The following is a 14,202-nucleotide window of genomic DNA, read 5'->3' on the forward strand; positions in this document are numbered from 1 at the left end:
AGTGTTGCATCCATTGCGCTCTTGCCCAAAGAAAAAATGTATCTGAGGAGAGCGGCACCTCGGATGAACCAAGTTGGGACCTTGTGACTCCAAGATCCGACCGAGTAAAACGAGGGTGATACCACCGGAAGTATAAAAGACAAAAAGAAGGAAATTTTTCAAGATCCGAAAGTCGAAGAAGAGAAAAACTCCAAGGATCGTGAGGAGAAAAAGGAAGTTTCTGTCAAAGCTCTGACTGAAGAAGCTACCCTTTTAGGATGGGGAAAGTCGAAGAGGAGGAGAACTCCACGGTTCATGAGGAGAAAAAGGAAGTTTATGTCTAAGCTCTGACTGAAGAAGAAGAAGCTACCCTTTTAAGATTGGGTTGAGGAAAAGGAAGTTTATTAAAAGGGTTGATAGTCCAGCAGTGTGTTTCTTTCTCTCTTCGTCGCTTTTCCTAACGTTCAACTGGTAATCGGTAAGCATGGATAACCAACTGGCTCAGCTACAGGCCATCACTACTCATCATGTTCATTGAACTGAAGCTGGGAGAGAAGGCCCAGCCGTTTCTCCCCCAAAACCAAAGGTGCGGAGGAGAGCCACCTGGGCGTTTGGCGCCCCCTGCCCCTCGGCCGTGCCCAGATGGGCACGGCCGAGGGGCAGGGGGCGCCAGGAATGACATTGTCCATTCCAAATCCACTGCTGTGCAAGAGGTGCTTCCTGCACGACCACCCAAAGCGTCATCGGTTTCTAGTTCTCCCCAAAACATTAATGGGGTTCAACTGTCATCATTTGCCAGAAAGCCTGAGCAATGCACCTGTCCCCTTTGTCAGCATGGATCTTGAACATGGAGCTGCACTGGCTCTACAGGTCCCTTTAGAGTTCACTAGGCACCCCATTTGAGCACACGCTCAGAACAAGTTCCCACTTGTAAGTATGACAATCTTGCTGGTGTGGCTACCAGGGAGTGTTTTATGGACCAGTCTGCGCTAGTCTGCAGGGGCAAATTTTAGCTCAAAAAGCTTCTTCCTTAGAGAGTCCAGATCTGCTGCAGACTGCACAATGTGCTAACTTGATTTGTGCCTTACTTCTGTTAAAAGTAACAAGTGCACCCTATGCTCACTAACACAAGAATACAACTAAATGCAAATTCTTTTTTGTTTTCTTTACAAAAATGAAAATGAGCTTGAACGCCTTTCATTTCGGAGGCGTCCAGAGTTCCAAGAATGATCTCACAACTGCAAGCAGCATGTGCCACTAAGATCAGGCTGGATCATCAATGTCCACAGGGGTGCAGGTACCTCACCATCACCCGGGGGGGGCACCAAGGGCGATAGCCACTAAATGAGCGTCTAAACTTTTCTGGGCAACTAATGCCCAGCAGAAAACAATGTCACCTGCACTGGGTGACCACCACTCCGACATTGAGCGATTTTGAAAAATAGATTCTTGCGCAGTCCACAGTCATATAGTCTGCACAGCTTAGAACGGGGGTCGGCAACCGTGGGCCGCATCCGGCCCGCGGAGCAATATTACACGGCCCCCAACACGCCACCAAAAATGAACCCACCCATCCTACACACAAGGAAAAGAGGTACATTGGGTTGCCATCCCGGTACAACCGGCTGCATTAACTCTGAACAAGTTCAAGAGATTTGCCAGATATAATTCGCTGATCAGCTGATCCCCAAACGGAGAATAAGCTGAAGAATGCATTTGTACCGAACAACTTTGTTAAGCTTTCCGCTGGCCTCCCTGGGATTAAAGTTTTTAAATCTACGAAATATAGCAGCGGCTTTGATCGAAGTGTTCGCTACAGCACGTATGTATCAGCAGACACAGTTTTTCAAGATGAAGACTGTGAAGTCAAACGTGATTCTTGTGAATGACAGACAAGCACCTCCAAAATGTTTTGAGACTCGGTTAAGAGTTTAAATGTGCATATTTGCATCTTGGCAAGCAATATTGAACACCCAAAATTTTACTGAGAGTTTTTTTTGCTCCATTTCTATAAGTTGTTGCCCCCCCCCAATCCATCTCAGTTTCTCCATCTGGCATGCTCCGCCTCCACTATGTGGCGATTTGGCCTGCTGCAGCAAAAAATTGCCGACCCCTGGCTTAGAACATCTACATTTAACCGTGTATAATTTTGTTTGTTACCATAAAGTTATTACAATAAACGCTAGAGGCTCAGCTGGCACTAGTGTCTACGAGACTTCCGGTTGCAAATTGAAGCAGACAGGAAACAGTCTACTTTTCCAGTCTTCCTGTGTATTCCTATGGGAAAACGTATGTGATATTTGTCTCTTCGCCAGGCAATAATAAGTATCAGTGTAGTTTCTTTACTTGTAGTGGGTACTATGTAGCTTTATTCACATTATAAAAGTGCAATTTATTTTATTTATTTTTTTTTTTTTTATTATTGAGTGATGTTTGAGTTAGCAAAAATTGAGGCCCCGGTCTATGTTGTACAGGATGATATGTCAATACAAGCTATCAAATCAAGCAAAAATAATAATTAAAAAGTTCATAGGGTTCATTCAAGCTGTAATACCATTCAGATGACAGAAGACTGCATTATTTCGATTATTCATGCACAGTTTGTTACTAATCCAGTATGTGTTAATTCCACAACTCCATGCTTCCCTCTTGTCTCGATTGTTTGATTTGGCATATGTTAGCATCCTTCTGGTGTTTTGTCAAGTTGATTGACTCTGTGTGCTTCATAGCATTGACTATATGCGTAAATATGAGTGCTATAATAGCAGCCTGCAACATCAACACATATAAATGTGTATTAGGCTATTTTAGCGCAATGTTCGACGCCATGAATTCTAAAGAAAAACGCTCCAACACATTTTTGTACATCCGATTGTAAAACGTTCCAAACTTTTTATTCTGCCACAGCACTAAGCAATACTTGCTCTTATAATCGAGCGCGAAGAGAAAACACATTTGCGTTTTCCTATAGGAATGCATCACCGGAAGTCAAATTTAGACTGGTTGCTGTCTGCTTCAAAATGTAACAGCACACTGGCACCACCTGAATCTCTACTGTTTATTGTATTAACTCTATGTTTGTTACCACAGCCGATTTTGTAATTTAATTAGAGATGAGTGGGAGTTGCCATCATATTTGGTTTGTAATTGCATTACTAAATGTAATCTCTTTTGAGTGGCTAGAGAAAATTTCTGCCCTTCATTATTTCAAGAGTATAATGAAAATTTTGAGCCTCCATTAGATTTTTTCAGCACCTACCACCACTAATGGGTGGCTTTAAGCTTCAACTGCTACAATAAAAAGAACACAAACAATCTTGATGGAGTTTGAAAATAATAAAGTGACTTTTCATATTCAGAACTCAACTCCCATATTGTACCATTAATGAAGTAGTTGAAACAAAGGCACCAAATGTGAGGAGTGTAAAATGCTGTGCCAGAACTCCTCCACAGTCATACAAAGAAGGAACGAATTCATCTTGGGGCAGAGAAATGCTATAGCATCAACATAAATGAACTCGAATAGCTCTAGAGGGAAAGTAACTGCAAAGTAATACATACTGTAAATGACTATTTTCGCGGGCTTAATACTTGGCAAATTTGGCGATGTGTGGTTTTTGGAAATATTTCGTGGGCACGTAATTTCGCGAATCAGGCTGGTATGCTACCTAATTTCCCATCTTTTGCCATGTTATTAAAGCCGCAAAAAAATTAAGTCGTTTACAGTGATCGTAATTACTTTTGCTGCACTAGTAATTCTAATTGCATGTAGCTACTGGAGCAAACCAGCCATAATTAATGACATTTCCAAAGCCATTCACATTCGTTGGGCACATGAACACTCATGGGCTCAACACCTGTGGAGAGCTTAGTGCCAAAGAGGAGCAGAGTTGAAATCGAAGGAACCCCAGGACGGCGCCAAAAGACAGCCGTGTCTGCCGCAAAAAGAGATCATTCAAACCTTGAACAGTTTTCCAAACACCGCAACAACAAATGCATAACCTCGGTGAAAGTTTAAAAAAATGCGCAATAATCTTTATTTTCATAGTGTTTGTACGAAAAAACAACGAAACAAAAAGGAACCACATTCGCACACATGCTATACAAGCAGTTACTTGCAATTTGCTATGGCAGCAATTTATACTGGCGTTTTTTCTTTCCACCCAAGCGCATCGTAGAAAGGTTTCCAACTTTACAAATTCCCCGATGCTCGAAAGCACACACAATGCGAGAAACCAGCGTGTAAATATATCATCTGTCCTCCCATAAACTAAGATAACTCCGGGTGGAGTAACAGAACTCGATTGCACTCTGGGAAAGCCCGACGCACTGGCCCAGCCTGGCGAGGCCCGCGGGAGACTGGCCCTCCCGGGCGGCCAGCCGAGAATATCACAGCGGCCCTCCTGGGGCCTCCCGCCGGCGCCCCACCCCAGGCACAAAGGCACGTGGCCCCAGGGTCAGTCCAGGGGGTGCTCGGGGCACGACCGGTTCACCTCAAACCAGGCGTCGATGCACCTGCGCGAGAGGTCCCAGCTGCTGGCCACTTCCAGATGCGCCACAGTCTCCAGTGCTCTCTAAACACACCATCCTTCTCCGGCACACTTGTCTGGAGGAGCCACCCCATATCTTTTCTTTTCGGCTTTACAGATTCTTTTTTCAAAGCCCCAAAGGCTAGACTAACCCAGCCTGTGCAGGTAAGCTATATATTGGAAGCGTACGACGAGACATCACGGTGCAGCTCCAAGCAGAAGCATTTCGCATAGACATTGCACGCAGCAGCTCATCTTAGTTTCGAACTAGTGTCAACTTGTCTGAACACAATGTTATGCAAGACGTTCAAGGTTACAGTCGGTGCTTTCTCTTGCGCAAGACCTGCAAACTAACAACACATACCCTCCACGTGCTGGTGAAAACAGCCGCAATCATCTTAATCCCAGCAGATAGTATTGACATTTTATAGTGATCCATAAAGGTTAGGCAAGGGACTCCCCTTTTGCCTGGTGTGGCCCACAGGCAACAAAGCTATAACTTGCAAGTTTACCTTACAACCTTTTTTTTAACTTCAGCTCTGTTCTTTAATTTGATCTTGTTAAACATTAATATCTTTAAAAACAAATGTTTTAAGCAATTTTTTATATATCTCGTCAATAAAGGGTTAAAGGAAACCAAAGCGCCTATTTTACTGTCAAAATGTCAACCACGTTCTGGCTGCACCACGCAGACACCACCTTTTTGGTCCAAATGACACCAAAACACCATGCAAAAGGAATAAACTGAATGTCATTACGTCACTCCGACCTTAAAAGCAGCGCCGCTCCGCGGAAGGATGACTGTAAGCAGCGTGCATGCGAGCCCTGTCGAACTGGATTTCCCTTCCGGCCAATTACTTCTGCGGGGAGGGGCAACTACAGTGACCAGTTTGTAATGCGTTGACGACACCAAGTGGCGGAGCTCATAACCACGCCAGCCTCCAAGCAGCTTTGCCCGTTTGTTAAAGTGCGAGGTGAATGTTTTAAGGACACACACACACGGACAAACAAAAAAGGCAGACACACCGCTGGACTAGTAACTATTTTAATGAAATCTTCTTTCTCTTTAGTCTATATATTGCGTAAAACAGATTCTTCCTCTTCTTTTATACCTGAACCTTCGTCTTCCACTCTTCCCCTTCTTTCGTCTGTTTCGTTCTGTTCGTCTCTGTGTGTGTGTCCTTAAAACGTTCAGCTGGCACTTTAACAAGCATGAACCAACTACCTCAGCTTCAAGCCGTCACAGCTTTGCCCGTGCTGGTACAACTGTTGTCACATCTCCCGTGATGCATCGCACTCTACGATGGTTGATCTTTCAGCGCTTGCTGGAATGTTGTCCATTGGAACGAAAAATATAGCCATCTGTTCAAAATACAAGCGTGGAATTGTCATTAGCAGACAGAGTTGATCATGTTAAACTTATTTCTAAACGTGAGAGGTATATTTTAAGTTTTTATTCAATACCCTTTTAACAGCGGCACTTGTTTCGTACCAAGGCACCATCCGACACCCATTTTCAATGTTCCCGGTTCCGGTGTTGTGGGAATAAAACACCAACAGTGTTTTCTTTTCCACGACGACTAAGCAACCGTGCAAGCTGCTAAGTCATTCCGCATGTCCAAGCAGGCGCAAGAGCAGAAATTCCTTATCGTACCAGAAGGCAAGTCATTCAAGCTCCCACGCACCATATCAGATGACAGAGCTCGCGGGGCACGCTCTGCCACTGCGCACCGAAAGTGAGACAATGTAGTTTAGCTTAGCTGTGCACTCCAACCGCTGGAGCGCACAGGAGTGCTGAACTTAACGCGCCCACCGGTGAATGTCGTCTTGCAGTGATTTTCGGACCGTCAAAGACACAAACGCTTTGAAGAGGCATGTTCCAGAGCAGATAAACGAAAAACATGGAGCTGTATTGCAGGCGCTGCCGCTTACAATTTGGGACAATTGGTGCTCAGAGCAACTTTTGCGGGTCCAATGACCTGAGAACACACACAGAGCAACGCTGAACAGGGATACCCTTTCCAATGTCAAGGTGCCAAACCTTTACTCCGGATCGAGATCCAGAAATGCAGCCGTGGGAAGGCGCAGACGCGGCCAAGATGCGGTGGGTCAAGGCCCAAGCGGGCAGACGTAACGCAAACGCCGTCGTTTGTGTGGCTGCAAAGGCGGATCGGCGCGCCTCCTTCAGATGTAGCACGCTCCCAATTGTCGCAAAAAGTCGGTTAACTAAACTTTGTTTACTAACTTTTTAACCATTTGACGGTCGAGTTTTGTATTTTCCCAAAAGATGTTTCCCAGCGGTCAGGTTTTGTTTCCAAAGAAATAGTATAAATAAAGGGTCAATGCGCAGGTGTTTTCTTAATTATCTAACTGGAGGACGTACAGTGCTTTCAAGCTGTTTAGGTTTAGAAATATCAAATAAAAATATTGAAGGCGATGTTGTCAACTTTCTTCCACTCAGTTTCATTTTAGTGCACCCCCTTTTGTAACATTCCAGCAGCTTCAGATTCCTAACTGGAGGTACTTTACAAAGCATCTCCTTCGGATAATGAGCTCTCATCCTCCGAATTTAAATTTCGAAAGGCGTTGGAAGTCTAAATCGGAAGAGCCAGTGAAGTGAGCATCACGTGCGCGAAGCATCTCATTTGGAAACTATAAATAGCCCAGCAAATCGAAACACTGTGCAAACGTTATGTTCATAGTTCGCTAGAGACATAACAAATAGCAGCACTTCCCGTTGTGCGCGGAGTTTCACGTTTAAACGGGCACTTTCAAATGTGTAATGACTGCTGTACACGTACGATGACGACTGTCAAAGGGTGAACTAGTGAAGATAAACATACGGTTTCAATTAAAAACTTGCTCAGCGTCATTGAAAACCACCAAATCGTTAAATTTTCAAAAGACTCGCAGCACGTGGAAAGCGCAGTGGTGCCCTCAAGTTACCACTTGCGCAACAGGGGTAAGGCTAGCGGAGCGAAAACTCGCTTGCACGTTTTTTTTGTCTCTTATCATCCACATTTTCACATCACCAGTCTTCCGCATGTTGCACAAGTTGAACAAGACCGACGGATTGTCAGTATGTAAAAGAAGCAGCGCTACACGCCCCTTCTTCTGAGCAAGCAAGTGTTTGGACGGACCGGAGGAGAGCTTTACGCGCCAAACGTCTCGGAGGCTGTAGCCGATTTGACTCCTTGGCTGCATTACCCATCTACACCGTAGGTCTATTAGCTGACAAGCTCCATGCAAGAGCGTCGTTCAAAAATGGTCTTTCTCGGTTGCCCACGTGCAAGCAGGTACTAGCGGCACCACAGGACGGTTTTCAATCGACGCTCTTTTTGCGCAAACATTTTGTTTTCTGTCTACTATAAAAAACTCCGATAGAATCATTTTCCACCGCTTCTGTTCCTATGGGCTGGGCCGATAGCATAGCGAGCGCCAGGAGTTCTGGGAAGCTTGACAACTGATCCAGTAACGTGGGGTGAGAGTACACCCTGTAGCCCCAACCAGAGCCAAGAGGGTGCGCGCATGCTCGGCCCGGTCACCCGAGCAGCAGCAGGCACCCCCCCCCCCAAGAGCCTCCCAGAGTTTCTCACTCCAACGCTCTAGCAAAGGGGACCGTGTGGCTCCAAAGCCTCACTCACCTCTTGTGGTAGATGCAGAGACAGGGCAGGCGGGCAATGTTGTCACCCGTAGCCAGCTCCTCTAGGCAGATGACGCACTCACCCTTGTCTTCTAGAAGCACATCATCTGCATCAGGCAAGATGCAAAGGTTTCAGCCACAGGACACCCAAGCTCCGGTCAAGGGGAGAGCAAAAGCTTTCTTGACTGCTGATTGGACGCGGCGACACAGCTTTCTGCTAGCTGAATGTCATCAACCAATGAGAAATCTCTAATCTGTTTCCAAGTGCATGATTGGGCAATATTTTGGTGAGACCTTTTTACCAACACACAAATGGTGAGAGGTCTTATACCTACAATGTGCTAGTCCCGAGTGCTCCTTCATCCACGAGTCAGTGTCAGGTTGTTTACGGCAGCAGAACTCAAGATTTGTGAAAGAAGAATGGGCTGTCAACCGCCTCCAGCAAAGAATTAACTGTCACGATCTTAGCCTATGTCACTTTGCCACAACACTCGTTCATGGCCGACAATCTACTTATTTTTAGATTCGTTAGCAGATAACGTATGGCATTTTCTTGTACCGTTTTCGTCTACAAATTATGTTTCGGAGCAGACAAACCTTGTTCTTCTCTCATGATAGCAGACGAACCATCTGCAAACAATATCTTAGCTTGCTCTGCGAGAGGCAAATTAAACCCCGCTCTCACGGCGACCAAAACTGGACCCAATTACCATTCTGAGAAATTAAGCGCACCACCAGCACATTCCAGCTTTTAGGCTTTACATTAGAAGTTTACAGACTGCTTGGAAGTGCTCACCTTAATGAAACAATGACGTCCAAAACCCAATTAATTAAATTTGCATAAAACTCTACAGTATGGTGCCAAGGCACCACTCAAAAGCATTTTTGCTCCAAAGGTGCAGATTTAGTGGCAAAGTGAACTTAACACCAGAGCAGGGTACTTGTACATCCCAGTGAACGGGAGTTGCTTTTCTGTAGTCGTGGTGGTGCAGCATCATCAAAACGCCAACTTGTCCTTCCCGTCCAAAGATGGCTCTCGTAGGCTTTTGATCCAACCCCGTACACATGATCCTTTGCACGAGAGACATCAGTGCCACAAACCGCGTCCCAAACGCTAGCAGTCCTGGCAACTTGGGGGCCCAAAGTGAGCCCTCCGTACCCACCATTGTAGCTGATGCGGGGCTTGGTCAAGCACATCACCAGGTGGCACTCCACGTCGTCGGGCAGGACAAACTTGGAGCAGACTGGGCACTTGATGCCTGCGGGGGAGAGCCGTCACGCCATGCCCCCCTTGCCCCGACAAGTGTCCCGCTGCCACGTGGCCGCCTCCTTACACCTTCACTAACTCTCATTGGCCAGGGTCGTAAATCGTGCACCCAATACATTCAGTTAGGTTGCCTTTCCTTCATGGGGATCACATCAAGGGGTGTTTCACAAATTATGGGGCACAAAGTTTCCTGGAAAAACTATGCGCTATATAGCAGACTTAGCATTTCGCCCCCCTAAGCACTTTTTGAAAGCGCCGCCTCCCCTTTGGTCATTGGAAACATGTCCGCATTCTGGTTTCCACAAAAGTTTTGGAGCGGGTTACCGAAAGCCGCCTCTGCGAGGCCACTGTGCAATATTTCGGGAATCGCAGGTGCAGGCTCACCTGCGAGCACAAAATTACTAGGGTCAATGACACCGTCAAACAAGTGGCAAAGTATAAAAACAATGTTGAGCACTGGAAGGGACATGACTCGGTGCTCTGTCACCCTGTTCTTAATGCACTTCATGCCCAAAAAGGTTTGTTTGCCACTGCAGTTCTTACAGGTGTGCAGGAGAACATGCCAAGTGCAATGCCAATGCTAGGGTAGAGCGTGGAGAGTTCCTGGATACTTCTCAAAAACGTGCACTTCTGTGAGCCGATTTCCACTAAATACTGCATTCTGAAAAACACCACATTTGAAAGCACCATCTCGGTTTCACCCATACGCCGAGGAAGTGCTCCAAAATGTGTCTGGCGCATCGGAATGCAGGTAGGAACACGCCAATGAAAGGGCAACATAGAGATGCACAGGGAGCGAGCTTTGTCATTGGTTGAGGTCGGGGGGAAACAAAAGCATGTGGCGCATTTCAGGGCTAAACAAATGCATGAGGTGTGCAAAGACCAGACAAACTTGCATGGCATATAGGGAACCAAAAACTCGGGCGTGCTTTCAAGCCGGCTTCTTATTTGGGACGTGGTTCAATGCGTGCACACCTTCAAGTGTTTTATTTAGTCTTTTCCGATGATACCAAGAAAATTCCTTATTGAAACTAAATACTTTCTTTGCTAAATGAAAAGTTAATGGATTTGCCCCTCTCTATATAGGTGTCTCTAGCTTGGACCACGGTGCAAGATAGGTGTGGACACCGCACGCATCGCAGCTGCCAGATAAAGTCCTCACCATGGCGCAAGCCCAAATGACTCTTCGATAATCGGCTAGTGGTTGCTTGTCACGGGACCGGTTTCCCATGCTTCTCTAGGGGAGTGCTTCTTTTTAAAGCCATTTTCTGGGTGAGCCGCATGTTGCTTACACACGGCTTCATCATTTACCCTTGTTTAGTACCTCACTGGGGACAAGAACAGTTTCATGGACGCATTGAAGCGAAGGGATCTCTGGCGCGGTGTTCAAGCCAGCGTCCACTGGGATCAGGGCAGATGCGCCAAGCGAAAAACACAGGAGCACAGGTGCCATGGCAACCAGACACCTTGTATGTTTGTTTCATATATCCTCAGTTGTGCTGTCTAGCCGGCGGAAACAACAATGGAATAGGCTACCCTGGCACGCTACCTGGGCACGCACAAATAGGATCTGGTCGATTGCATCGCAGCGTTCGCCGTGCTGCGTGTCTGCACCTATCTTACACTATGGTATCGACCCAGGTGGTGTCTACACTTTTTCTGTGCGACACATAGTTTCTGCTTGAATGCCTGTACACAGAAATTTCTGCGGCCACGACAGCTGATGGCTCAAGAAAAGAATGAATTCTCTGGTGATGAGAACAAATGACATGAATGTTCAATAATCACTAAAATTAGTAGCTGGGCCTTTTCTCGTCAGGCAAAGATGAAAATGCCAACTTCCGGGAAGTGGGCAGTGACTTTTTCTCCCAGATTTAGTCCCCCGCAGTGGCATCAAACAGGCCCCAGAACATTTCTTCCTAATGGCAACACACCATTTCTTCCTAATGGCAACACACCCCTCATTAGTCCTCCCTCATCCCCCAAGCACTTCCGATGCCCCTGGTCCCACATACACGCCTTTAATATTTCCAATATTAATAAACCCACGAGAGACCGTTAAATGGGCGGTGCAACGATATTCAGTTAGAATGTTTTTCACTTTCCGCGAGCTTACGGCACTAGTGGGACCCAGGTAAACTCGCATGCAATGCCATTGACCAAGAAACCTCTTTGTTGCGGTGCGATTTCAGGAATAAAGCTAGCTTTTTCTTGCAATCTCACATTCGCAAAACTTGATGACATAGTTTCGAGGTCGCAGTGTCCCCCAGTGACAATTTCTGAATGCGGCTCAAAGATTGGACCTGGGCATTGCATGAGCCCTGGACTTGGACTTGCCATAATCAATAGCTCGACAACCATCCGGGTAGTGCCTCGTGCCCAATCGCTTCAACGACAACAATAGCCGAACCCTAACAATGTCTGGCACTAAGCACGTGTTCTGTGCTTTGCCAACCCCAGCACGTGGCTATGACAAACATTGGCGGCATATAATAGGCTCCAGATCACGTGGCCGGTTGTTCTGGCTGCAAGCTGAGAGGAAAACTGCCCATTTTATTTATTTTTTTCATTATTTTTTGCGATTACTACTGCACAAGGAGAAAGACTAAGGCTAGCTTCAGACGGGGCAATCTCTGCCAGCAACTTCACATTGCAACACCAGCAACACGGGCCGCCCGCGTTCACACGCACCAACCAATTGCTACGATTTGCCATCATCATCATTAAATTTAATTTTTCTTGCACTATTTAGAGACACAGTTATGCACTATAAATATGTTTTTATACATTTAAATGGCATTGAGAATACTAACTCATCTTTTTGAAACAGCTTATTTTCAAAAATGATCAATTTCAAAATGGAACCAAGTCTTTAGTTGTCAACATCACCGGCACGGGGCATTACGTGAAAATATTGCGTTCCTGATTGGCTGCTGCCACCTCAAACGTCTTCGAGTTGCTCAGTGTTTCGAGCCAGACCCAACCTCAGCAATTCGTGTCGATCTAGGGACCCACCAGCAACCCCCAAACTGCTGAGAAAGTTGGCACGTCTGAAGCGGGCGTAATGCATTTCATGGGTTATAAACGTCACCAACTCATTTTAAGCGGGAATTACACAAAGTACAAAAATTTTTTCACTGCCCCAGTCAACTTTATAGAATTATTGCACCCACTGACTGAACACAGGCTAGCCTCTTCCCTTGAGTAACCGCATATGCTCCACTTGCGGAGCAGAGCATCGCGACGGTTTCAAATTTTTGTTGCTCCACGTATAGCAGGAAGCGACCGTCGACCTTGCATGAGACGCCCACCTTCCGAACTGCCGAGACGGCGTCTTCCACGGTGCGGAAGGTGTCTGCTCCCGTCGTTTGCTGCATCGGTGTTCTAAACCATTGCTGGTGTTATAACAAATGCAATGGCACAGTATAAAGAGGCTTCCTGCTTGTCAAACTAGAGTGTAAGGTGTACCTTCTGCAAGTCAACTTTGGTCTGGCATGTGTGCCGGCGGTGGCCTTGTCCCCCAAAAGCGTCATCTACTTGTTCATGGTTTTTTTGAAACACCTCTCACATTATAAAAACATTCCAATTACACATATCTTAATGGCGCACCATGGCCAAAGGTTCAAGAAACTTTCTGTTCATCATACTGGAGTGTATGATCTCCATTTCACGAACGTGAAACGAAACATATGCCTTGCCCCAAACTCGGCGCTACGCAAGGCCATTCCCCCGCAAGTGCTTTAGACTTCTTTGGCGCATGTGACCCCTTCTCCGCCAATGAGGAGCAGACGGCTAAAGGAGGGCTGTTTTCCTTTTCCTAGCCTTGGCAGCACTGCCACCTGGCGTCACTTTGGGATCACCCGCCAATGCATGACCTCTCTGGGCTGGTCGAAGCCAAGAGCGAGAGGCAGGGCGCGAGCGACGGAGACTGCGGCAACCCAATGCACGACCGTGTCGCCCAGTCGGGCACAAGAGGCGGTCCGACGGAGACCCACTGAAGAGGTCTCGCAGGTCGCACACCCGCAGGCGGACGAGAGAGACGGGGTTCCGCGCACTCGGGGAGGGCTCACCGTTGAAGGAGACCAAGTGCACGGGCAGAGAGTGGGCTGCGAACACACGTCCAAACGGCGTGCCGTCCGGCGTGCTGGAGCCCGACTCGACCGGCGACTCGGGACTCTGCGAGGGGGCCGGGATGCTGAGCACGCTGGACAGGCTACGCGCACGTAGCCGGGGGTCGCCGCTGCTCGTCGACACCGGAGACAGCAGGGATGCCAGTGGGCCTGCCGCCGCTCGACTGTCGCCAGCTCCCGGCTGGGACGGCCGGCCGCTCGACGACGTGCTCTGTTTACCGCCCATGTTGCGGCTAGCGGACACTGCGCTCGCGTGCTGCCGCCCACGCAGCCAGTCGGAGGTGCATTGTACGACACAAGGCTCGGTTCGCAACCCCCATACCCCGACTACGCGCCGCTTCCCTCAGCTGCCACCGCCATTTTGCTCGGTGCACACAAATGCACACAAACTGCTCGAGCGGCATCCGCCGAAAAGCAACCGATTACGTCACAGAGCCACTAGAGCTGACAGATGCTGTGTTCCAAAATTTACTCAATCTTACGAATGGATAAGTGTTACTAGCTATACCCTTTATAGTGGGCGGTAGCTTGCGCCACCTAGCCTACGTCTATAAAGACAAACATATGATTCCTCCCGCCCTTCTAAGACCAATATTCTCCCCCTAACTGATCATCAGGCAATGTGGGATACTGTAAAACCCTTTATTTTCGCGG

General features: G+C 47.2%; 1 protein-coding gene across 1 annotated transcript; it reads right to left on the bottom strand.

The window, feature by feature from the left end:
* Nucleotides 1-3,986: 3,986 nt before the first annotated feature.
* Nucleotides 3,987-14,028, bottom strand: LOC8050411 (E3 ubiquitin-protein ligase ZNRF2). Its single transcript, XM_029995426.3, has 4 exons — nucleotides 13,489-14,028; nucleotides 9,315-9,410; nucleotides 8,153-8,258; nucleotides 3,987-4,494 (listed from the first exon to the last, which is right to left on the bottom strand). Exons 1-4 carry the CDS (start codon nucleotides 13,772-13,774, stop codon nucleotides 4,437-4,439), a joined length of 546 nt encoding a protein of 181 aa, XP_029851286.1. The 5' UTR covers nucleotides 13,775-14,028; the 3' UTR covers nucleotides 3,987-4,436.
* Nucleotides 14,029-14,202: the final 174 nt, after the last annotated feature.

The sequence above is a fragment of the Ixodes scapularis genome, unplaced genomic scaffold, assembly GCF_016920785.2.
Source record: "Ixodes scapularis isolate PalLabHiFi unplaced genomic scaffold, ASM1692078v2 PGA_scaffold9__187_contigs__length_104089568, whole genome shotgun sequence".
In the NCBI taxonomy this organism is placed as follows: Eukaryota; Metazoa; Arthropoda; class Arachnida; order Ixodida; family Ixodidae; genus Ixodes; species Ixodes scapularis.

Bases quoted from the DNA above. Each gene is read 5' to 3' on its own strand.
- LOC8050411 (XM_029995426.3), bottom strand. From the start codon at position 13,774: ATGGGCGGTAAACAGAGCACGTCGTCGAGCGGCCGGCCGTCCCAGCCG. The intron at 8,259-9,314 runs GTGGGTACGGAG...TGCCTGATGCAG, and splicing joins GCCCCGCATCAGCTACAATG to ATGATGTGCTTCTAGAAGAC. The intron at 4,495-8,152 runs GTGAGTGAGGCT...CCTCTCGCGCAG, and splicing joins CTCTGCATCTACCACAAGAG to GTGCATCGACGCCTGGTTTG.